This window comes from Protopterus annectens, chromosome 9.part0, assembly GCF_019279795.1.
Source record: "Protopterus annectens isolate FY-2018-M chromosome 9.part0, PAN1.0, whole genome shotgun sequence".
NCBI lineage: Eukaryota > Metazoa > Chordata > Ceratodontiformes > Protopteridae > Protopterus > Protopterus annectens.
The window spans coordinates 1,204,860,178-1,204,884,549 of NC_056743.1; the positions used below are offsets into that span (position 1 = coordinate 1,204,860,178).

At 39.3% G+C, this 24,372-nt stretch overlaps 1 protein-coding gene across 1 annotated transcript in view; it reads right to left on the reverse strand.

The window, feature by feature from the left end:
- Nucleotides 1-24,372, reverse strand: part of SLC43A3 (solute carrier family 43 member 3) — a 918,925-nt gene that overhangs the window by 584,016 nt on the left and 310,537 nt on the right. The window contains exon 3 of the mRNA XM_044084126.1: nt 3,564-3,808. Within this exon, the coding sequence (XP_043940061.1) occupies nt 3,564-3,753 (190 nt within the window). The 5' untranslated portion in view covers nt 3,754-3,808. The remainder of the gene's footprint in view (nt 1-3,563; nt 3,809-24,372) is intronic.

A 24,372-nucleotide genomic window follows, 5' to 3' on the forward strand; every position in this document is an offset into this window, starting at 1 on the left:
CCATGTAATGCATACTCTGATGTGCTACATATCTTAAAGCTATACCACATATTACAGCAGCATCTTGTTAATGGAAAATGACTGGCATCTGTACTGTACATGTTTGCTGGGGTGTCCCCCTTGCTGTTGTGAGAGTATACAACAGAATATAATGATATTGGGCCCAGTATATGCTACTTACTAATGCAGGGAAAATATATTACGTTTTGTACAATTACAGTAGGTTTTACAGTCTTATTTACTCTTTTCACTTGCAGTAATGAATGCCTTGCTAAATCATATTACATTGACCACTTAACTAGTTCCTATCCATATGTGACTTCATTGACACTGTCAATATTTTTGAAGGCATCTCCAAGTGACTAGTCCTTTGAACTAAAATGTACTGTACACATATCTTGCACATCTGAGGACTGTATGCAAGCGGGTTTGTTCTGTCACCAAAAGATATTACATCTAGCAGTCTTATAATGTGGTACACCTGCCTGGCATACCTAAGACATAGGCTGTGAATGAACATATATCAAAGTGTATTTCTGTTCACAGGGCCAAAGTTCTGTTATGTTCCTCTGCTCCTGCATGACTGTTGACCTTTTAAGTGCTGAATTAACAGAACCAAATTCACTACATCAGAGGCCAATTCAACTATTACTACAGTTTACTTAAAAAGTTAACAGAATTAGGAAGTATAAAGGTAATAGAATTAGGAACGTTATACTAACTTGCCTTTTCTGAAGACTACGGCATTATGTGCCTATAAAAGAGGCATGCATTTGGGACTGTAATCCTTCTTGTTTTACCACATCACAAAACTATTAATTTGGCATGAGGCAAATAAAATGTTTCAACTAAAATGAGGTGAATTCATGAAAATCAGGACAACATAAGAGTAATGAAATGGAATTCCCCCATGGCTCTCTGGTTAGACTAAAATGTGATTCCTTCATTTACAGGATGCTGAATACTGTAATCGCATACAGTCAGAATGGTGCATGTACAGATGTGGTTAGGGATTCCTCTAAATTGTTTATTGAAAATAACATCTACCACATTTATTTTCTACAGGATGAACAGATGTGACTAAATAGTGGCAAGTATGACTGAGGTTGCATTTGGCTGTTACTGGATGGGGAAACAGTTCTTATTAAGAGTATACAATTCTCTATTGGAGAGTAGCTATTGCTGCTGGTTGCTGATGCATGATGGTTATCTGTGTGGTGGTGTGTTCTGCAGGACAAGTAGCACTTTTTAGTTGTGTTTGAGATTTGCCTCATTAGATACTCATTATTCATAATAACTTACTGTTTTCTTTATTCATCCTGATGTGGCCCTTTCCATATCCAGGTCCTGTGTATAACCTTCACAGGTATCTATGGTCTACAATGGGATTTATAAATTCAACTGCTAGGTGGCCTACACTAGGTATCTGCATAATACTAAGCTACACTAGGCATGATGCTACATTACATCAGGCATGTACGTGATATTATATTATGGCACACATTGAGATAATGCAATGTGACAGCACACATCTACATGACGCCATGTTACAGCTGGGATCTATGTGATGCTATGTCACACCAGGCATCTGCATGACGTATTATACCAAAAAACAATATTATACCAAGCACTTACATGACGCTGACTTATACAATGCATCTAAATGATATTATGCTACACCAGCATCTACATATTACCCCAGGCATCAACATGATGCTATGTCATCTGAGGCATCCGCATGATGTTATGTTACATCAGGTGTCTATATGTTGCTATGTTACACCTTCATCTAATGTAGCTAGTAGCCGGCTGTTGAAAATTACCCACAGAACAAGCATATTCCTCTAGGTGTGATCTTTTAATCCATAGGAAGGTTAGTATGCTGCCAACATGCTGATTTGTCATTGTTCAAGAGAGGGTTCAGTTGTACTGAGACATTTCTTCGCAAAGTTTAGACCACTTTATTAATGCACGCACCCTATATACTAGACTGGTAACCGTGCACAGTTCACCTTTAATGACGTGGCTTGATTTCCATGCATCTTCTCTAATTTAATTTACTATATTTCTACTAACTGTAGTCACTGCTGTTTTGACAGTAGTGCTGCAAAGGAGATGCTGGAGTCATCATTTTGCTTCTCTAAATTAAGATATGTAGGACATGGCTACAACATATATAAAGTCCCACACACACACACACACACACACACACACACACACACACACACACACACACACACACACACATCTTAGATAACACCTATAACACCTACCGGCAATATTTACTTAGGCTGTTTAGAGTTTATTTGTGTTTTCACCTGTTTGCCTCTGTATTGCCAGTCATTACATCTTGTTAATCGGTATATCTGTTCTGCCATATCTTCACACCATGCAAGACAACTGTTGGGAGCATTAATAGACCTCAAATGTAGCTAGGCTATGCAAGGGTTTGCCTCTATTTTCTGTCCCATTTACATCTCACCATTACACCTAACTTCATAATAAGCATGCTAACATCAGTAAATAACATATGTATTGTTTTCACTATATCTAACCATGCTATTTTCATGTTTTCTGTGTTTGTTTTCTTATAGATTCACAGGTTAGTATTAGGCTATCTTCGCTTACAGGCCATTTTAAGCCTAGCTAGTTATCCCATTTGGTGCTCAAAATTAACCTATCCCAATGGAGTTTAGATATACCCAACTCTTTCCATATATATTACTCTAGTAGTAATTACTAGATCAAAACAGATATTTGTAGGGCACCCATGCAATGGGATAAAGCATTTAGGAACTGCCTTTGTCCATTAGTAGCACGGGGGGGGGGGTCCTAGGAGTACATTTCCCACTTCCCATTTATTGACCTTGGTTATGCTTGAATGAGGTAAAGGATGAGGTTTGTTTTATGTGAATCAGGAGTCTGTCCTAGAGCAGTGGCATCCTCTGACAGATCTACCCATTTCTCAAAATCATTCTGTTAATGTTGCAGAAGAGGTTCTGGTCCCTGGATCAAGTATGTCTGATACCATTTGACTTTATGGATGTGAACCAAGTCCATCAATGATGGGTCAGCAGATGCCTTGTATACTAGGCACAGGTAACCTTTTAGCAGTCTGTAAGAGACCATACAGAGAGAAGGATCCGAGGTGGTCTATGTAGGACATATTGTTTACAACTTGTATCCTTAGGGCACTGTCCACATAAGTTCCCACATCTCTACATCCCTAACTATTAGGTCAACTCTTGGGGGTTTGTTATGGTTTATTTTTATAAATATTTTTGCTTCCTGGTATACTTTTTAATTGTGTTTTTTTTAAGGGCAAAAGATGACTGTTTCCTAGTTCCTTACATACTCTGATTTCACATGGAAATCTACTTGTACTTTAACAGTGTCGCTTACTGCAGGTTTCTTATAGCAACCTCACCACTTAAACTGTTTATGCCGAGTTTGTGCTTTGAATAAAGGTGTGCCATTCTGTCACTTACACAACACTCTTAGCTAGCAAAAACTTGTTAACTTGATAATGCAATGGAATTTAATTTTCACAGAATTTCCTGTACCTTCTTGTCCAGTTGAGTTGCTGGAATCAGTGACATTCAGTGTGAAACAGAGATTGGAGAAATATCCATCAGTCTTCAAGACAAAGACAAGCGACGCCCAACCAAACACCACACCAGCAAAACACATACATTCCAGAAGGCCTGTGATAAACGTGGCAAGCTTCTTCAATTCCATACCAGAGGTCCCCATCCTTCAACTATGTAGGTATAATCCCTGTGTCTCCTATAATGCTTCCCTTTCAAATCTGTAAAGAAACAGGACAGGTAAGTAAGAGATAAGTTATCGAAATTCCAATATGAGTAGTGTCAAACATTAAACATTTACAGATAAAGGTGTTCCACATATGAACATGAACCTATAGTAAATAATGCATTTCTACTGTGTAACATGTCTATGTGTATCTGTCAGTAACTGCTTTTAAGTTTGAAATGGAAGAAATTCTTGCCCTTAAGCTTAACCTGTAGACCTTAAAAACCCACAAGTCAAAAATGACATAATTGTGTATAACACACAGCTTCACAACATAATCATACTGGTAAATACTAAAGAGGTGGATGTAATGCCTTATCTAGTGAGCTACAGGACAGCAGGGCCTGTCTCTTGTACCTATATTTCCATCTGGATGTACACGAGTGCACACACAACACTAAGTACTGATAAAGAGGCAGATAAAAATCAACAGGGCAGGACTCTGACCGGGTGCACCATCACAGTGGCTGCATTTGTTTCCTTCTGTAATGCTGACAATTCAGCTGCTAAAACAGACTTGCGATGTTACATTTACAAAAGGAAGGAAAAAGGGAAAGAGCTCCTAGCAACATATTTCCTTCCTAAAATGAAAAGGCAGTACACAGTGCAACAATACACAGTGGAGAAGAGAAACGTCAACATGAATTATCTACATGCAGTCATTCTGACCACTCAGTAAGAGAAAGGGAATTGCTGCTCCAAGCTGCAAGCAATACTAAATCTCTTATATAAGCTGTGATGTGTTTTAAAACTTCAAATTAGATCAACTTGTCTGTTTGTTTTCTCTTTTTTGCTTTTATTAAGTGTGTTGACTTTTGAATTAACTGCTTATTAATAACTTGGGCGATAGCTCAGAATATCAGACCATGTTGAATAAACTGTGTAATGGTACCTTTTATGCAATTTGTGTAACTATGACTCTTGACTTGGCAGCCTGTTAAGGAACTGAAGACCGTTGGCGACATCTAACTATTTTACATCTACCAGCTGTGTAACTTAAGTATACGTGGAAAAGCTCTAATCACATCAAATAGAAAATACTGTTTTTTTTTCTTAAAACATTTATGGTTCAGTAAACTGTACTGTCATCACCCCCCACAACTATGGTTAAGCGGGGAAAACATCAAACCCTCCTTACAAACGGTGCTGGGGAAGATGCACTTCGCAGACATTGTTTGGGAATATGCTTAAGGGGGGGGGGGTGCATCAAACCCTCCTTACAAACAGTGCTGGGGAAGATGCACTTCGCAGACATTGTTTGGGAATATGCTTAAGGGGGGGCATCAAACCTTCCTTACAAACGGTGCTGGGGAAGATGCACTTCGCAGACATTGTTTGGGAATATGCTTAAGGAGGGGGGCATCAAACCCTCCTTACAAATGGTGCAGGGGAAGATCCACTTTGCAGATATTGTTTGGGAATATACTTAAATCAGGATGAGAAGCATCTGTTGCTTATAAATGTAATGTGCTCTCCATGCCCACCGCACACTGCATTTTAGTCTACATTTTTTGGTCCCAAGTCTTCCACAATTAATGAGGAAACTTGTTGATTTATATTTGAAATGTCTTGATCTGGAATTAGTTTTCAGTTGCCTAGAACTGTTGGTAAGCAGTTTATATGTTCATGTCTTGAAGACTAGTTGATGGCAAATTGAACTTCTGATATGGTTAGCACACAACACAGAAAACATACATAATTAGTTATACTACTACTTTGGGTCAGTTTGACAGATTACAAGCTGTTATTAAGTGACTCTGATTGTCAAACTGTTGTTTTCTTCCAATGGATTATTAGGTTGCTACATAATAAACTGATGTGTAAAAAAATACATTATTACAGTTTATAAGCTGTCATTAAGTGGCTACTGCAATCACATATAGATGGGGTAGGGGCACCAATGGATATTTTGCTTGGAGTGCCAAACTCCTTTGCTGCAGCTCTGCCTAGTGTTTTAGATTTTAATTATTATATCAATTACATATTAAGGATTTTGTTTCCATATTAAAATATTTATTTACATCTATTATTCAGCCGTTAGCTTTGAAACAACCAGTAACTGGTGTGCAAACCATCTGTGTTCATTGGTTCACAGGTATGTACTAGGCTAGCTGCCCTCGCAGGCCATTTTAAGAATAGCCAATGTCTCTTTTTGTGCTTGAAATAACCTATTCCATTTGGTTATAGATTGGCCTTTACCCATCCCATGGTTGATAACTGTATGTTAATGAGTAACTGGGATCATACCATAGATAATTTGAGGGGACGCATGCATTGGATAAAGCATTTAGGAGCTGCCTCTGTCCATTAGAAGTAGAGGGGGAAGTCCCACAGTAAATTTACTGTTTCCTACACATAGATCTAAGTTGCACTTGAATATGGACAGGGATGAACTTTGTTTTATGCAGATGAGGAGTCTGTTCCACAGCAGCAGTATACACTGCGAGATATACCTGTCTCTCCAAATCATTTTCTTGATGTTGCAGAAGAAATTTAGATCCCTACACTGAGTATGTTTGATGCCATTTGAATTGCTGATGTGCAATAAGTCCATGAGTAGTGGGTTGGATAATGCCTTGTATGCCAGACACAGGTCACCTCTTAGTAGTCTGTAAGATACTGAGTATAGTGATAGGACTTGGACTCTGTTCATGTAGAGCATGTTGTTTAGGCCTTGTATCCTTTTAGTAAGAAATCTCTGTGGGCATTCCAGCTACTGCATGTGTCTGGAAAGAAGCATGCCAAAGGAGGCATTATATTCAATGATTGGCCTAATGAGGTCTGAGTAAAGGGGACAAATGACATTCTTAGATCTAGACACAATCCCTTTGTTTATCAGCTGTGCAATATAGAAGGACTTTCTTACAACTTCTTTCGGCTTTTCCCGGTTAGGGGTCGCCACAGCGAAACTCCAGTCCGCTAATGATTGGCAGTAGATTTTTATGTGCTGGCTTGCCGGGCCTAACGCACAACCTTCAACGAAGGAACGCCCATTCACGCATGTCGCTGACTCACCACACAGAAGATGCTCTAACTGAGTATAGAACGGGCAATGTCTGTGAGGCGACAATGCTACCGCAGCACCACCACCGCAGTACTTCTTACAACAATGGACAAATATCGGCCATAAGTTAGGTCACTGTCGACACAAGCTCCCAAATCCTGAACAACTGGGACAACTCTTAGGGGTGTGTTGTCAAAGTGGGAATTCCCTAGGGTAGATGACTTCCAAAGGAATACAATACATTTTTGGCATTTAGTTTCAGTCATGATTTTAGCATCAGTTATTTATTTCGGACAAACCTTCATGCAAAATGGCCAAGTCATTTGGAAATTCAAAGACTGCTCCAAGTTTGCAGTCATTTGCAAACTTAGTCAACCAGAGCCCTTCAGTACTGGCTTTTACTTCACAAAAGTAGATGCCAAACATAAGAGATCCCAGCACAGAACCCTGGGGGACTCCACTGGTGACTGTCTGTCTCTTTGTGGAAGTAACTTCCCCTATTTTGGTTATCTGCATCCTGTCTGTGAACCAGCTGGCAATCCAGCAGGGGACAAAGGGATTTACTCGCAGTTTATTTAACTGGAGAATTATGTTAAAAGCTTTGGCCTGGTTGAGGTATGCGGTGTGTACCATTTTGCCTTCATCCATTGCTTTATGACCTTTTCAAAAAAAGGTCTACCATTTTGAGTAAGCATAACCTGCCCTTGATGAATCCAAACTGAGATAGGTCCAGTGTTTGTAGGTTCCCTATGTCTTGACTGATTAGTTCCATAAGTCTTTCCATGACTTTGCATATTAGGGTGCTCAAACCTCCAGGCCTGTAATTACCTGGCTCTGTAGGTCCTCCCTTACTTATTATGGGTCTGTATCAGTTGACTGAGTTTTCACAAACTCGAAATGCACATGACTGAGACCATATGACTGAGTTTTGAAAACTCAAAGCTTTTGAATGGAGATTGCAGTACAGTGTCTATTGGGACATTTTCCCTTTTGCTCACTGTAGTGCGATCTCAGAGCTACTATATATAATTTGCAGGGGGTGTAAAGAGGCTTGCGTCCCTGCAAAACCGTAAAAAGGAAGATTTTAGTATTTTTGTGATTTTTTTTTTGATGTTTGAGTTTTCAGAAACCCAATCATATGGTCTCAAACGCATGAATTTCAAGTTTCAGAAAACTCGATCAGCTGACATAAATCTATACATACACACACACATATATATATATATATATATATATATATATATATATATATACACATCTATACATATATATATATATATATATATATATATATATATATATGTATATGAAACTGTATCAGAAAGTTTAGATTTTAAGAAAGATTTTGTAATAGGCATTTGTGTGTGTGTGTGTGTGTGTGTGTGTGTGTGTATACACACACACACACACACACACACACACACACACACACACACACACAGATATCTAATCTATATATGGGTCTACATTTAAAGCTCCAAGTTTCAAAACTCAAATTTCTTATGGTCGAGACCATAAGATCGAAGTTTTGAAACTTCGAACTGTTTAAATGGAGATCGCGGTACAGTGCAGAACTGGAAATTTATCATTTTCCTCGCTATGGTGTAATCTCAGAGTTGGTATATTTAATTTACAGGGGGTGTGGGGGTGCAGAGGGGCTTACCCCTTGCAAGAACGTAAAAAAAATAGTTTTTATTTTATTTTTTTTTGAAGTTTCAAAACTTTGATCTTATGGTCTCAACCATAAGAAATTTAAAGTTTTATTTTTTTTTTGAAGTTTCAAAACTTTGATCTTATGGTCTCAACCATAAGAAATTTAAAGTTTTGAAACTCTGAGCTTTATAAGTAGACATTTTATAGATATACGTATAATCTAAAAAAAAAAAAAAAAATATATATATATATATATATATATATATATATATATATATATATATATAAAAAGATATAAATAAAGATAGATATATCTATAAGGTCGGGTGACACGATGCCAGAGTAATCCTATGGCTAGGCTTGTAAAGGCCCCAGGGCCATTAGCCTAGTATACACCTATGAACCTATACAATATATATATATATATATATATATATATATATATATATATATATATATATATATATATATACATAAACACACACACACACACACACACACACACACACACATATATATCTATCAATAGATAACGATATAGATCTATATCTCAATAGTTTTGTAGTTAGTTTAAATTTAGGCTGTGATTCAGAAAGGCTTGCTGTGAGGGGTAGGCATAACACAGACATTTTCCCCTTGTGGTAAGACTTTCTGATTACTAGGTTGCACCACCACTGAGGTTCCGCAGGAGCTTCAGCATGGAGGTCAGTTTAGGTGGCACAACTGCATGTTAATGCGGCAATCCATGGAAGGGCTAATGCTAATTAGCCATGTGCTCTTCTCGCCAGCAATGCCAGAAGCTTCTAATTAACACTGATGAATGATTCAGAGAATCACTAAGCAGCATATATTTTTTACTGTTGGAGGAAAAAGTAAATCCGATCAAAATATGGCAATAATTCACTCCTACAGAAGCATTCACAATACAGGTAAGTTAAGCAAGGACATGGGGTGGGGGTGTACTTTTTCACTGTGGCCATAGCTGTCTGTGAGTTATATTTGCTTACTATTTTGGTAACTGACCTACCTACAGTAGGTAACTGCCATGAGCAGAGAGGATTTTTCTGAATCCCAGGGTTAGTACAGAGATTTAGAATTAAGTCCACTTTGCCAGTAAGACCATTTTCTAATTGGTTAGTTGCAATAGCTGTTTTATTTTAGTTTTTATTCATTAATTTTGATTTTTTTTTTAACTTTCTTTTCAATACATTTTACTGATATAGGGTTCATTTAGTTGGTCAAAACTGACTTTGGAGGGTGGAAGAGTGGAATGTATATTCTGTGTATGTGGTATTTGACAATTTTTTTCTTTACACTGTATATGTATGTATATGTGTTTGGAGGGTGGAAGGGTGGAATGTATATTTTGCGTATGTGGTATTTGACAATTTTTTTCTTTACACTGAATATGTGTGTATATGTGTTTGCATTTTGCATATGAAGTTTACTGTTGAGTTTTAGTGAGCAACACAACTACGAAATGTTTCGGGTTTCCACTATGTTTCTCTGCGTTTCAGCTAGATGAGGGCTTAACCTGATAAAACATGGTTGAGCCTTCAAGCTAGGTACACCCTTTTGAAAAAGTATTTGGCAGGTAGTAATTTTCCCTGTTGCAACATTCCTCTTGCTTAAATGCTCATCTCCACAGACGGGCTACATGCATTGAATCAATGCTGGTATGCAACTGGAAATCGCACTAACAATGATTTTCTACGGGAAAATGTGAATTTCATACTTGGAAACTATATACAATGTTCAGTGAACATTACGGTAACAGGGACTTGGATAAGAGCATGTAAACTGCTGGTGATATGTGGACAGAGTATATGTAAAAAGGAACATAGGAACAATGCTAGGCATGCAGTTACAGGACAATATGATGTTTAAACATGCATAACTTCAAGTAGACACACTTAAAAAGTTTGCGCCTCCCATTTCAAGCACTTAGTAGTGCTTACTTCTCAAATCGAGCAAGTCTGTACATGACAATCCTGGTGTAAATTTCTGCCTCCCATCCAGTCATCAATAATAGCCTTAAACATAGTGAAAATAATACTTTGTTTGACCTGTAGAGGTTATTTACTCGATTGACGGGGAATACATCGAGGTAGGTACCTACATCTCCAGCAAGTCTTACTTGTTGGTGTAGATTTAAGTCCCTAGGGTGGGTGTTTGTAGAGCCACTGGTTTTGGAAACAAATAGAAGGTAAAATAGAACTGGGTCTTTTATGGCTCAAAAAGCAAGGCGCAGATGACCTCAGATCACCTGTGGGTTACTGCGTTTGAGTGTTACAATAATCTATCGGTTTAAAAGATTTCATAGGTTGGTACTAGGCTATCGGCTCTAGGGCCTATACAAGCCTAGCCATAACAATTCCATGGCTATTTCTTCCCACAATATTTACTTCTCTGGACCCCTGTTTAGCAGGGCGACTGACGTCATCCACGGGGTGAATTTCCTACCTCCCATCCAATCGTCAAGCTTCCTTCTGAAGACGGCCAAAGAGGCACTCTGCTTGACATGTATGGGCAGTCTATTCCAGAGTCTGGGGAGTCTCTGGGTCAGGAACCTATCCCTCCAGCATGTTCTGTTCATTGTGATGACTAGATTTAGACCCCTGGAGCGTGTGGCTCTGAGGGATTAGGATTTCTTTAAGTGTAGCATGCCCAACAGCACTGGGTTTGACATGGTCTTGTATGTTAAGCAGAGACTGCCTCTGAGTAGACGATATGGGACAGAGTATAGCTACAGTTTTATTTTGGATGGTCAGTATATGGCATCTGCTTTAGGCCTGTGATTCTTTTAGTGAGGTATTTCTGTGGCCTTTCCAGTTGTTGCAGATGTCTTGAGAGGTACATACCAAACGGGGCACTGTATTCTATAATAGGTCTAATGAGGGATGTGTATAGTGGGACAATGACCTCCTTTTTTCTGGATGAAAAGCCCTTGGTGATGAGGTGTGCCACATAGAAGGATTTCCTGACTGTTGCGCCGATGTGGTTATCGAAGGTAATACCACTGTCCACCTGTGCCCCCAAGTCTCTAATCACACTTTTGGTGTTTACTGTACTGCCACCTATGTGGTAATTCATGGGTACATCTTTTTTCCCAAAGGGGATAACTATAAATTTCTTGGCATTGAGCGTGAGCCCATGGCTCTGGCACCAAGCATCTGTTTCTGTAAGGCCATTTTGTAGAATATCCACATCATTTGGGGATTCAATAATGGCTCTCAGTTTGCAGTCATCTGCAAACTTTGTTAGCCAGAGTCCCTTACTGTTGGCCTGTACTTCAGAGAAGCAGATGCCAAACAAAAGCGGTCCCAGGACTAAACCCCGAGGTACTCCCCTTATCTGGAGTTGGATTTGGAGTTGGCTACTTCTACAGTGTGGGTTGTGTCAGTAAACCAGTTGGCAACCCATCGAATGACGTAGGGATTAATGCCCAGCTTAGTAAGTTTATCTACGATTCCAGAGTGGGGGATGGTGTTGAAGGACTTGGCGACATCCAGATAGGCTGTGTGGACCGCCTTACCCTCGTCCACGGCTCTGGAGACTGATTCGAGGAAGTCAATCAGGCCTTTCACTTTCTTAGTACGTTATCTTTGGACCCTCTCTAGTTGAGCAATATGCCTTTATGTATACATACTAAAGGGGGATTTTATTCAATTATGGATTTGATAAGGGAAGAGTACAGTGGCGGAGGACTTCTTTGGATCTTGAAGACATTCCCTTGGTAATTTACTGGGCCATATAGGAGGATTTCTCGACTATGGTCGAAACATGATGATTGACTTAGAGAAAAATCATCAACATGGGTACCCAGGTCTCTTATGACTATATCTGTCTGAAGAGGAGCATCACTTAAAATATATGAGGCAAGACGAGCATTTTTACTGAATATTACTAGGCTGCACTTTTTTTTTGCATTTAACTTAAGACTGTTTTCAGTACATCAAGTATGTGCATATTCCACTCTATGCTGGAGTTGTTTAGTATCACTGGATGAGCAGATGATAGTGTCCAGCTTGCAGTCATCAGCAAACTTTGTCAATGACACTTCTGGGATATTAGATTGGATGTCTATAAAAATAAATGTGAAACATAAGAGGGCCTAGTACTGATCCATCTGGTACCTACTAGTATTAATGTTACATTCAGACAGGGTAACATCAACTTTCAAAACTCTGGATCTGTCAGAAAATTTGCAGTCTAGCAGATAACATAAAGGTATATATTGCGATTGTTTAATTTTTCAACAATACCAGAATACAGGGCACAATCAAAAACTTTGCTCAGATCAAGATAATCAATGTGCACTGAGTTACCACTGTCCACAGCCTTTTCAAAGAAGCTTACTAGGTTTGGGAAACAGAACCTGTCCTTCACAAAACCAACTTGATTGTAATCTAGATAAGTTAAGTTATATGCATCTACATAAATGATTTCTGCTATGATGCATTCCTTGATTTTGCATATAAGGCTGCTGAAGTTTTTGAGACTATAACTGCCTGAATTGGTAGAGAGGCCACCCTTGTTTAGGGCAGTCACAATGGCTATTCTCCAGGTATCAGGCACAAACCCTGTAAACAGGCTGAGATCGTAGACACTCAGACAGTGCATAGCTGGTACCGATAAGAACGTAGCCTGGTATGTTGTCTAGTCCCATGAAAGTATTACTTTTAGTCTTTGGCAAGGATTTTAAGACTTGTTCTAGGGTGATTTCAGGAGGGAGCTAAATGTTCATGGATACTGGGGGCAGCAATGTGAGTAGGTGGGGTAAAATTAGAACAATATTTGACTGCTAATATACTGTCTATATCCTTAGGATTGGAATATGTGATATTATAGATATTATAAACAGACATTGCTTATAATATGAGAAAAACAAACCCATAACATAACAGAGGATCAACACGAACTTGCAGCAAATTTGGGTAGTATTGGTATTTGTTTAACAGGGTAGTGCAAAGCACCATGCAGAACTCAACCCAGGAGCACTACCTCACCAAGTGACTTACTCAGGAGCACTACCTCACCAAGTGACTTACTCAGGATCATACCTCTGAACTTCTTTACTTAAGAAATTTGAACAAAATCAAACATGATGGCAAAAAATAAAGGCCCAAAATCAGGGACAATTTTTAAATATTATTCTTAATTCTAAGTGAACTAAAAAGTTACAAGAACAAGTACTGTATCAATACTCATTTTATAGATAATAATAGTATGAAACTCCAGTGCTTGGCACGATTGACTGACTGTAACTTTCAGTAATTTCCCAGAAAATCAAACATTTTATCAGGTTCAGAATACAAATATAAGGCAAAAATCAGGGTTATTCTGTAAAAAAGTGACAGGTATGCTCAGAGTTGCACAGTAGGCAAAAGGAGGTTAAAGAACCAAACCATGAACTACTGGAAGCAGCTAGTTATCATAGCTTTAATTCTGTACTAACTTCAAAACTAGGCATCTGGGTCCAAAGATTGTAAGCTGCAAATAGTGCTACAGGAAAGGGGGGTGGACATGGCTGGCACCACTGAAACATGGTGTAGTGACAACAGTGTTTGAGATGTGGAGCAGGCTCTAACATTTGGGGTTGTGAATGCACCTCTCCAAGATCACTGATTTTGAGCCTGGGTGGGGAGTTGGACACAAGTAAAGTGTTGCCAATCTCCTTAATTTCCTTCTCCTTGCATATGGATTTCTGCCGGGGGGACCAGCAGATGACATTGCATGCCTAAAGCTATGGCTACCTTCGGTTAGGTTTCTATTAAGGGAGTTTGCCCTCCATCTACTCATCCTGTGACCTCACAGTTGGGGACTCTGTACTTGGGGCCTAAGGAAGAAAACAATAAGAAAGAAAGGCCTCGTACAAGATTTGTTTTCCACATGAAAGGCTCCGTGCTAACAGTATTACCTTATTACCTACTTCTTGCTGTCAGGTACTAGTCTTTAATCACATTACTGGTTTTGAGAAATTCATTGGTCTACTGCAGTTTCATTTGCCCACTTTTGATATTTCAGCAGCTTAATGACAACATTTTTCCAAATTTAACTTTAGGAACAAACTTCAGTAGCTGGAATTTCCGCACCTTCTCCTACAATCACAACTCCACACTATCTTTTCCATACTCAATAACCCCTCTGCCTGCCCTGCCCCTCCCCCGGCCTCTCTGGAGTGCTGATCAGCATCTTCTCTTGGTTTATAAACCCAAGAGGAATACTGGCAAACTACTTTACAAATACTCTGTCTTACTAAATTGGAACAAACTCCCTCTCCATATTAGATCCAACCTTTCCTTTCACGGTTTTAAAAATGAGCTTAAATCCCACCTACTAAACTTGAAATTATGCCGTTGCATTGACCACACGTAGTCTTTGTCTCTCCCACTGTATATGTTGCATCTCCTAACTTTCTTTCTTTGTTAGTAACTTCTGCTTAAACTAATCTCCTAAAGCCTCAGCTCTGCTACTATAGCCCCCTCCCATTCTCCACACTATCTCCCCCCTTCTTCGTATCAATGTCTATACACTGTCCTTCTTTTGAACAAAGATTCTCTTTTTGTTTTTACTCTCATATGTAGTAAATTTTAGTCCACTATTATCAGTGCAACCCTTAATGTTTATAATTTTTTTCCTTTAGTTTTTCTCTTTATAATTAATTTTGCATTTGCGGTGTTGTTTTTAATAGTTTTTGTCCTATATGTTTCTCTTTGCTTATGTTTACTAGGGCTCTTTCCCCTTGGGTCTCCACTGAAAATGGGTTGCTTACTATCAATGCAATGCAAATAGTTAACCTTTTCTTTTTTTTTACAATTATTATGCATTATGACTGTTATTTAATATTTGTATATTGTCACTTTATCTTTACTTATGTTCGCTTTTCCTCTCGGGTCTCCACTGAAAATGGGTTTGTTTGCAAACTCAGTTGGACTGACCTGGTTAACAAATGTGAAATAAATAAATAAATAAAGATGCAATGTTTGCTACTATACCTGAACAATACTAGCTGCATCAACTATAAACAGTGCTACAGTAGCAGGATGGGTTTCCAAATAAGAAAATGCTAAGAAACAACCTCCCGTTCAGTTCCCAAGTTCTTTCACTGCAAATTTCATGACATGTTGTTCAGTGTCTGATTAAACAGTTCTGTTATACCACTGGATTATGGATGGTAATGTGACAAACAGTTTTTTTTTTTTTTATTCCTAGACGTTGATATAGTTCTTACAAAATCTGCGATTTAAGGTTAGCCATCCGATCAATAGTAATATGGAAAGGCACGCTTACTCGACTAAGAAATTCACAGATTTCTTTAGCTGCAATGAAAGCAATTACTGAATGCAGCCAAATGCCTTCCTAACATCTACAAACATACTTGTTAACTATTGAATATGCTGGTGACATTGTTTAGCCCTGGGAAGTTGCAAACATTGTGTATCCAAGTCTAAGAAAATAGAACTTAAGAATGAATTTGTTCCACAGGTGTTTTGTCAAGGTTTAGATTCAAACTGGCTTTATATACAGCAGTGATTTACATACCTGAGCATCACAGGCCAAATAAAATAATGAACAGGTTAATTAAAAATTCATTAATTACCTTCTTGGCCTTCTAACATATAACCAAGATGGTTCTCCCAGAGGTTACCACACCTTTGGAACAGGCTCCCACCATGTCAAACAGAGCACCTCATTAGCACTCTTCAAACGCAATCTGGACGACTGGAGGGGTAACCATTAATTCACCCTGGAGGTTCCACCTATGTCCCTCTTGCACAGGACAATAGGAGCTGATCGTGGAAACAAGAGTAGAACTTGGCTAGGCTTGTAATGGACCTAGGGTCATTAGCCTTGTAACTTCCTATGATCCTATGAAGGGACAATAAAGCTCCACCAAATTATTTTAAGACTGTTTTATGAATGGTGTTTTACTTATTTTACTTACTATTTGTTCATCGGGTAAGTGGACTGGTCTACCGACCCTTTTCAGCCTTAACCTGCCCTCAAAAACCATACAACACATCATGGTCTTTCTAATCAACAACATTATGTACAGAATAACCAGATAGCAAAATTCAGAACATAATGTTAAAATGTAATTCTGACAGAGTAAGATTAAAATAACAAGTCATAGTGTTTTGAGAGAAAAAGAAAAAAATGTGCAAAAAATGCAAGCTCAGCTGTGCATAAAATACAGTGCAATCACACAAAAATATATAAATTTCTATATACATATGAAATATATGGATACAAGATGCTAGATTAAGTGGCTGAGAAAAGTTTTTAAAAAGTAATCTACTATTCACGATTTGGTAAGGTAAGTTACCTAATCATTGCCATAGAACATGCAGGCAGATTCTGTAAAGAGATTATCATCTTTAAGTGCATCTTTGATGCTTTTAATGGTTTCCAGATTTTTGATGTCAGTAGGCAGGTGGTTCCAGGTAGCAGGTCCCAGTCTTAAAACGTTTCTCTCACAAACAGCATTTTTAAACGGCAGGGAACTAGAGAAAAACTGTTGTCCTGAATATTTCTGAGTAAATAAGGGTTTTCTTGCAATAGTAGTTTCACTCTTAAAGGGGGGCATTAACTGTGTTTTAGAACCTTGTAAATTAGAGTGCTTACTAGAAAAGTGGTCCTGTGATGCATTGAAAGCCAACTGGATTTTTTTAGCACAATGCAATGTTACATTTGGGGGTCTGCTAATAACACACATTTGCAGATCTTATTCTCAGCAGTCTGCATTCTGTGATTACTGTGGGCTGAATGCATAACAAGAAAATGAAGACCATGTTGCAGTTTAGGTATTAAAATATTTTTAGCAATGGCCCTACAAGCAGTGGGTCAAAGGAGGTCACTGATCTTGTAGCATAGCTTTAATTGAGCAAAGACTTTTCTCTGTGTTAGGCTTAGGTACCCCTGTTCAGAGACATTAGGTATTATGTTCCTATTCAGATCTGTTGATTAGGTGGGATAGTGGGCAATTTCTTGGGTGAGGCAAAAACCACGACATTGGTTTTCTTAGGGTTAATTAAGTTTGTCAGTAATGGAACGGGTGCATAACTGAGTGAAATTGTCCTGTAACTTGGCTTGCCAGTCAGAGTGGCTAGTACTAGACTGTAGGAGCAGCATATCATCTGCATACATTATTAAATTAAGATTTGGTAATTCTAGGTGGGGATCATTAATAAAGAGAGGGAAAAGAACAGTACTTAGCACAGAGCATTGTGGTACAACTGTGTTACGTTTACCAGCAGTAGGGGATGAGACATTGCTATGGACTTGGAAGGGTCTGCCTTTTAGATAACTGAGAAACCAGAAAATCATGCTATCTGCAAAGTCTTTCACCTACTGCTCCTGAAGTTTTCATAAGCTTTTTAGATAAATGAAGGTATCACATATTTTTTTCTGCTTCAGCTCACTATTATTCCTTTAGCCAACATTTTTTGTCGGCTGGCTGTTAACTCAAAAATGTATACCTCTGAAGCTTTAAGGATGCCTGCTGAAATGGTGAAATTCCAATAATCTTAACAGCAGTTCATGGAAGAGCGAAAACTTAATATGTATTCCCTCACAACTGCATTTAACTCTAAAAACTGCAGCATCTCAGAATATTTGCCTTTTTCTTTTTTTTGACAGTAGCCACTGACTGCAAACCATTGCCTAATCCTAGTGTGCCCCTCTGCAAGTCCCGACTTTGGCAGCTCCCTTTCCTTTCAGGAGAACACCTGATTATGCAGTCCTCTGCTTTACATCAAACTCACTGAGCTTGAGACTTCCCAGGCAAGCAGAGCAGGAAGGAGCAGACAGACAGTTATACTGTGGCTTGGAGTTTTTTTTTCCTAAGCCTAAATATCCCCTCCCTCCCTCATGCTGACATCAGCATGTTAGGCCGGGCAGACAATGAGGAGCTACTCTGACAGTGTGATCATCCTGGGACAGCTAGCCAATTCAAGCCTCATGCCCCAAGTCCGACATCGTGTCTGTGCTCCAGCCCCTGATAGAGTTCACCGCAGAGATGTCCAGCATAATCCCTGTCCTAAGACAGGCACACCCATCCCCCCTGCGACCACCGTCACACATTCAAGCTTCTAATCAAACTTGGGCTGCTTGGGTTCCAGCATAATCTCTGTCCCCAAGACAGGTACACCCATACCTCCTGCCATCACTATCAGACACTCAAGCTTCTAATTGATCTTGGGCTGCTTGGGTTGTAGTCAGAGTTATATCCCCCTGTGGCACTGACGAGACACATTTCCTCCTTCCTGAGGTATAGTAATTCACAGTTTGTATAAGCAGCTGGCAGGTAGATCACCATGTCAGGGATGCCGGGGGGGGTGGGTGGGTAATATTCCTCCACCCACCCACCGTGCAGAAACACTTTTACTGATCACAGTTTAATGTTTTAAGTGTACAGACTCTCAATACAGGGTCTCATACTTCTTACATGGACATAACCATTTCTTATTAAAATTGCCTTTTTTTTCTTTTTATCGGATTTTTTTTCCCGGAAAATATGTAAGTTTCAGTATACCGCAAATGACTGAATAAGGTAAACATTAGCTACTTATGAAAAATCTGAATAAAAAGGAAAAGTACAGCTGCATTAAGCCCTACTTACCCTGTAACAGTAGATATTCAAATTTCACTCTGCCTCAGTGGGATATGGGTTCTGTGCCTCCACAGCAAACCTACACTGGCAGCTTTCACAGTTCAGAATGCCATCATGCCATCCTCTGACTCTGTGACAGGGGACTGGCTAAGCCATTCCCATCACAGCAAGCCCACACCATCACAGAGAGTCAGTTATTCAGGCTTTTAGTGCTAAGTAGGATGAATCTCGAAGGACCATAAGCAAGAATTCCCTGAAATCAACCAATATGCAGCCATAAAAGCACCAAGACAAACAACCAAAGCCAGCCAACTACTCAATAGTGTTGAATACCCTCAAACTATACATAAAATAAGGGGGATGGTGGGTGGAACCTGCCACTGATTCAGTTTGAAATGTGAACATCTACTGTTATAGGTATGTACGGCTTATGCAACTGTAGTATGTAAATCACTCACACTGCCTCAGTGATGTATGGGTAGATTCACAAAGCTTAAACTACCCAGAATGAGGAAGGATAAGGATCCAGGAATCCCTGTAAAATGGTTCACACAAAGCCTGCTCCAGAAATTGAAAAATAATCCAATCTGTAGTGCTTTGTAAAGGTAAGAACAGAGGACCACGTTTCTGACTCTAGAATGCTTTAGAGACCACTCCTTTCCAATATATCACCAAAGAGGATAAGACACTGGTGGAATGTGCCTTGCCTGGAATGGATTTGCCTTGATAGGTGTAACAAAAAACAATAGCAGAGGACAACCAATGAGCAACTGTTTGCTTAGAGACAGGTTAGTTAGCCCAAGAATAGGAACCAAACAGCTGTTCAGCTTAATTCTGTCAAAGTAGTTCCTGCGCTACCTGTGCATATCCAATGTATGCAGACTCTTCTCTCCCTTAATTTTTGGTTCCAGAAAGAAAAGTGGGAAATTGATGGCTTGACTCCAAGTAAATTCAGAAATTTGGCATGAAAGAAGGATTAGTGACTAGAACAATCCTGTCCTTGTGGAAAATCAGATAAGGGTGGCCCACCAAAAGAGCTTGCAGCTCACATATTTGACTCGTAGATGTCACAGCAGTAAGAAAAACAGGTTTCAAGTAATGAACCTCAAATCAGACTGAAAGGTAGTTCAAAAGGAAACAAGATACATTTTTCAAGAACAATGTTGAGACCCCAAGGAGGAGGAATTTACTTTTCAGAGGATCTCAAGTGCAATACTGCTTTCATAAACTGCTTTACCACAAAAAGAGAAGAGGATCCATGGGCAGAAAAGCGGAGACGGCCACAAGACATACCTTGATAGATGCATAAGATAAGCTCACACAAATATTTCAAAAACAGAGCGGTAGACAGCATACTGGGCCCTGTGATACTAGTTAGGCACCACCTAGAAAACCTCTTCCACTGGCAAACAAAGGATTTTTTTGTTGCAGGTTTTCTTGTCTCCTTCAATACCTACTTCACATCCTCATGGAATAAATGCCTAAAAGTTACCAAGATAGAATCATCCAGACTGTCGGTAGCAATTGTACCGGTCACCCCTGACACTGTGTGAGCAGATCCAGATTGTGAGGAAGCTTGTGGTAATTGCTCTTTGCCTATACCAAAAAGGGGATCACTACAATGATCTCTGGTAATTACTTCTAAATCTTCAGAAGTATCTTGGGTATGGAAAGGGTAGAAATGCATAAAGGAGCATTGTTGTTCTAGGGAACAAAAATGCTTCTGTTCTCCAAGTATGGCTGCAAGGATATCTCAGAATTTTTCCAAATGTTTGTTTTGAAAGGGGGCAAACAGATCTATCTGAAGTGTTCCCCACATATGTACCCAATCCAGACAGACCTCTGTCCCAAGTTTCCACTCATGACACTCCATCCGGGATCTGCTTATTCTGGCTGCCACTATATTTTGCTCTGATGGGATGTATGAAGCCTGAAACAACACATAATGCTGTAAGGCTAGCTCTCAGGCTAACATTACCAGTTGGCAAAGAGGGTATAACCTTGCATCCCCTTGTCTACGCAAGTACCATATGACTGTGATGTTGTCTGTGACCAATAAAAGGGGACCTGGAGACCATATGTGGTGAAGACCTTTTAAGGTCTGAATCACTGCAAACATTTCTTTGCTGTTTATGTGCTTTATAGCATCCAAAGGACTCCATTCACTTTGCACTTGAACTCCTCTGTACACTATTCCTCATGCAAAATCAGATGATCCACCTGGAATGACTGAGCTGAGGTCTGCACAGAGAAAGGAAGGTCTGGATAGAAAGAAATCTGATCCCCCCCCCCCACACACACTGTAACTTTCACTTTGCAAAATCCAGCACTGGTACCTGGAACTCTGAGGGACGACGGTGCTTGGTCCAACAATTTTTAAGTACCACTGAATCTTTCTCATGTGGAGTCAGTCTCTTGGTGTCATGTGGATCACTTATGCCATGAGACCTCTTGCAGAGGCAGCTACCTAACAGAAATTCCTGAAAATGTTCTTAACAGTCAGGACTATGTCTTTTGATAGAAAACCCATACTTTTTTTCTCTTTCTATCATATACTCTAGGAAGACAATTCTTTGTAAGGGGGTGAGACCAGACATTTGTAGGTTCAACTTGAAGTTGGGAGCAACTGACATGTGATAAGTATCCTTTAGATATAAACTGACCATTAAACACTGGTCTGGAAGGAGTAGGACCATCCGCTGTGTGATGTGTGCTATATCTAACTCTAGTCTCCAATATGGCTCCTTTTTGGGTACCAAAAGGATTCTGGTATAAAATCCTTTTCCTTTTTGTTCTATAATCCCTGCTTATAACTTTTGAAGGAGTACTGGAGCAAAACATATGTATCTGGTCTGGAGGGTGATGGGGATTTCCCTGAAGGGAGGAGGATTTTCTGTCCACTGCCAAGAGTATCTTCACCGAGTCATTTTCAGCAACCACTTATCTGACACTATTAGTGGCCAGGCTACTGGGTTGAGTTAGAGTCTATGGGATGGTGAAAAGTGAGGAAGAACAGAAGGAAGTAATGGGATGCCCTGAGTCTTGGCATAGTCATTATTTAGCAGGGAAACATCTTTGTTGGGAAATGAACCCTTATTTGGTTTGGAAGCATTATTCTCCTGACATTAAAACAGAACAATCTTGGTAACCCGACTTTTGGTCAGCTGAGAGCTTTGTTTGTTCTGGCCTTTGAAGTTGGATGCCTTGTTAGGGGAGAACTTGGGAATAAAACATACTATACCCCATGCATCAATTTACCTCCATCATCCCATTGTTTGAAAATAAGGGTAGTGGGAGGACCAAACACAAATTCAGAACTTAAAGGAGCATTCAGAATCTCATTGTTTAAATCTTTATAAAAATTCTAGTTATGTAAGCAAGCAAACTTTCTCAACACAACAGAAGAAGTTGCATTTTAGAAAAAGTGTCCACATTTTCCAAGACACTCCTCAAAGCATGTTACAAAACCAGAGCCACATTAGAAACAATCTAATCCATGTAACACTTCAGTTCAGCAGCCAAAGATAAGGCAAAGTCATCTAAACTGTAAGCACATTGCAAAATAAAATTCCACATGAAGCTTTGACAAGTTAAAATTCTAAATACTAAATTACTAGACTGAGACAACTTTTTCCCTCTGAGATTCTAACTACTTGCCAATTCTATCTGGCAGCATAGAGTTAGAAGAAGCCAAGGCTCTCATGTTACAGATGGCAGATGGAGAAATCACATCTGGGTCAGCTGACAAAGAAGCAGAGAGAACTACAAGATCAGAATACGCCTTGTATTTCATCATATTCTTTTCAGGAAGTGGTTCACTAGTCAAAGAGGTTTTACATGCAGCTTTATAGACTTCTAACACCGGTAAGAGAGGAGGAACAGCCAAAACACTTGGAATCTCATCCATAATAAAATAATAAACTCTGCCAATCTCCAGCATAGCTCCACATTGCTTCAGTCAGACACATCTTTAAACCTAGCATCTGTGGAAAGGTGAACATTTGCTTGAGTTTTTGAACGTGTAGTCCTTCCAAAGAACCAGACTGGTTGAACGCAGTGAATTGTGAGCCAGCTACAAGCAACAGATTCACAAACTGTAGACTAAGGCATGGTTTTGCTGAGTTTCTTCTTTTTAGGTGCAACAGAATCTGATGGGGGACAACCGTACCAGGATCCATCAAGTCAAGGGAAAAAACACCAGTCGGAATAATAAACTGACACTATTGAGGGCTGACTAAGGGCAGCAGTAGTATAAAATATAAACTATGCTCCCACACGGGAAGTAAATCTGAACTGTATAAAACATAGCAAAATAGTTTAAATCGTGCTAAACCTTTTTCTGCAATCTGTAGTGTAGTAAACAGCACACACAGTCACAGTACCGAATAAAACTCGCTTGACCAGATAGACAAGAAATTAAATATATGCCCTTAAATCAAACAGAAACATTTTAAAACGGCATACATAAACCTGATTTTCTTTTCAGAAATGAAAAAAAAAAATTTCCGACAGAAAATGCAAGTAACTTGCAGTACAACTGCAATTTACTGACACACATCTATCATGTTGTTAAATTTGTAGCAACTATCAAAAAAATAAAGAAACAAGGGAAAAAATATTTTCCTGTCGGAACTTAAAACTAAGCAGATAAATAACAGAAATAACTGGCCCCTGTCAATAGTCCCAGAATTCAACTGACATGACATAACTTCAATTTCTTAATACAAGTCATAAAGCACTTTTGAAATGCCCCATAACTGCTTAAAAGCAGCATTAAGCATACAAATAACACAGCAGATGAATTAACAGCAGTATGTTAAAGTAAAGCATATTAAACTAAAAGGTTTAACACTTGTACATGTTTAAAGAAAACAGAAGTATATAAAAGTAAAGAGGAAGGGAAGTTCCCAAAGGGATCTGTCTAAGTCTAGAAGCTATACTCCACTAATGCTGGCTGTTGTGGATATATATCCAACTGTGTGAGTCTTACCCCTGGCACTAAAAAGTCTTTCGGCTTTCCCCAGTTTGGGGATGCCACAGCGGAACTCCTGTCCGCTAATGACTGGCAGTGGATATTTATGGTGCTGAGTTGCCAGCCCGACGCCCCATCTTCAAAGAAGGCACGCCCATTCACGCACGCACCTACCTGCATGTCTTTAATGTCACTCAACCACGGGGAGGACATGCAGACTCCACACAGAAGGAACCCCAGCTGAAAATCGAATGGGAGAACCTCTTGCTGTGAGGTGACAACACTAACCGCTGCACCACCGCAGCCTCCTGACAC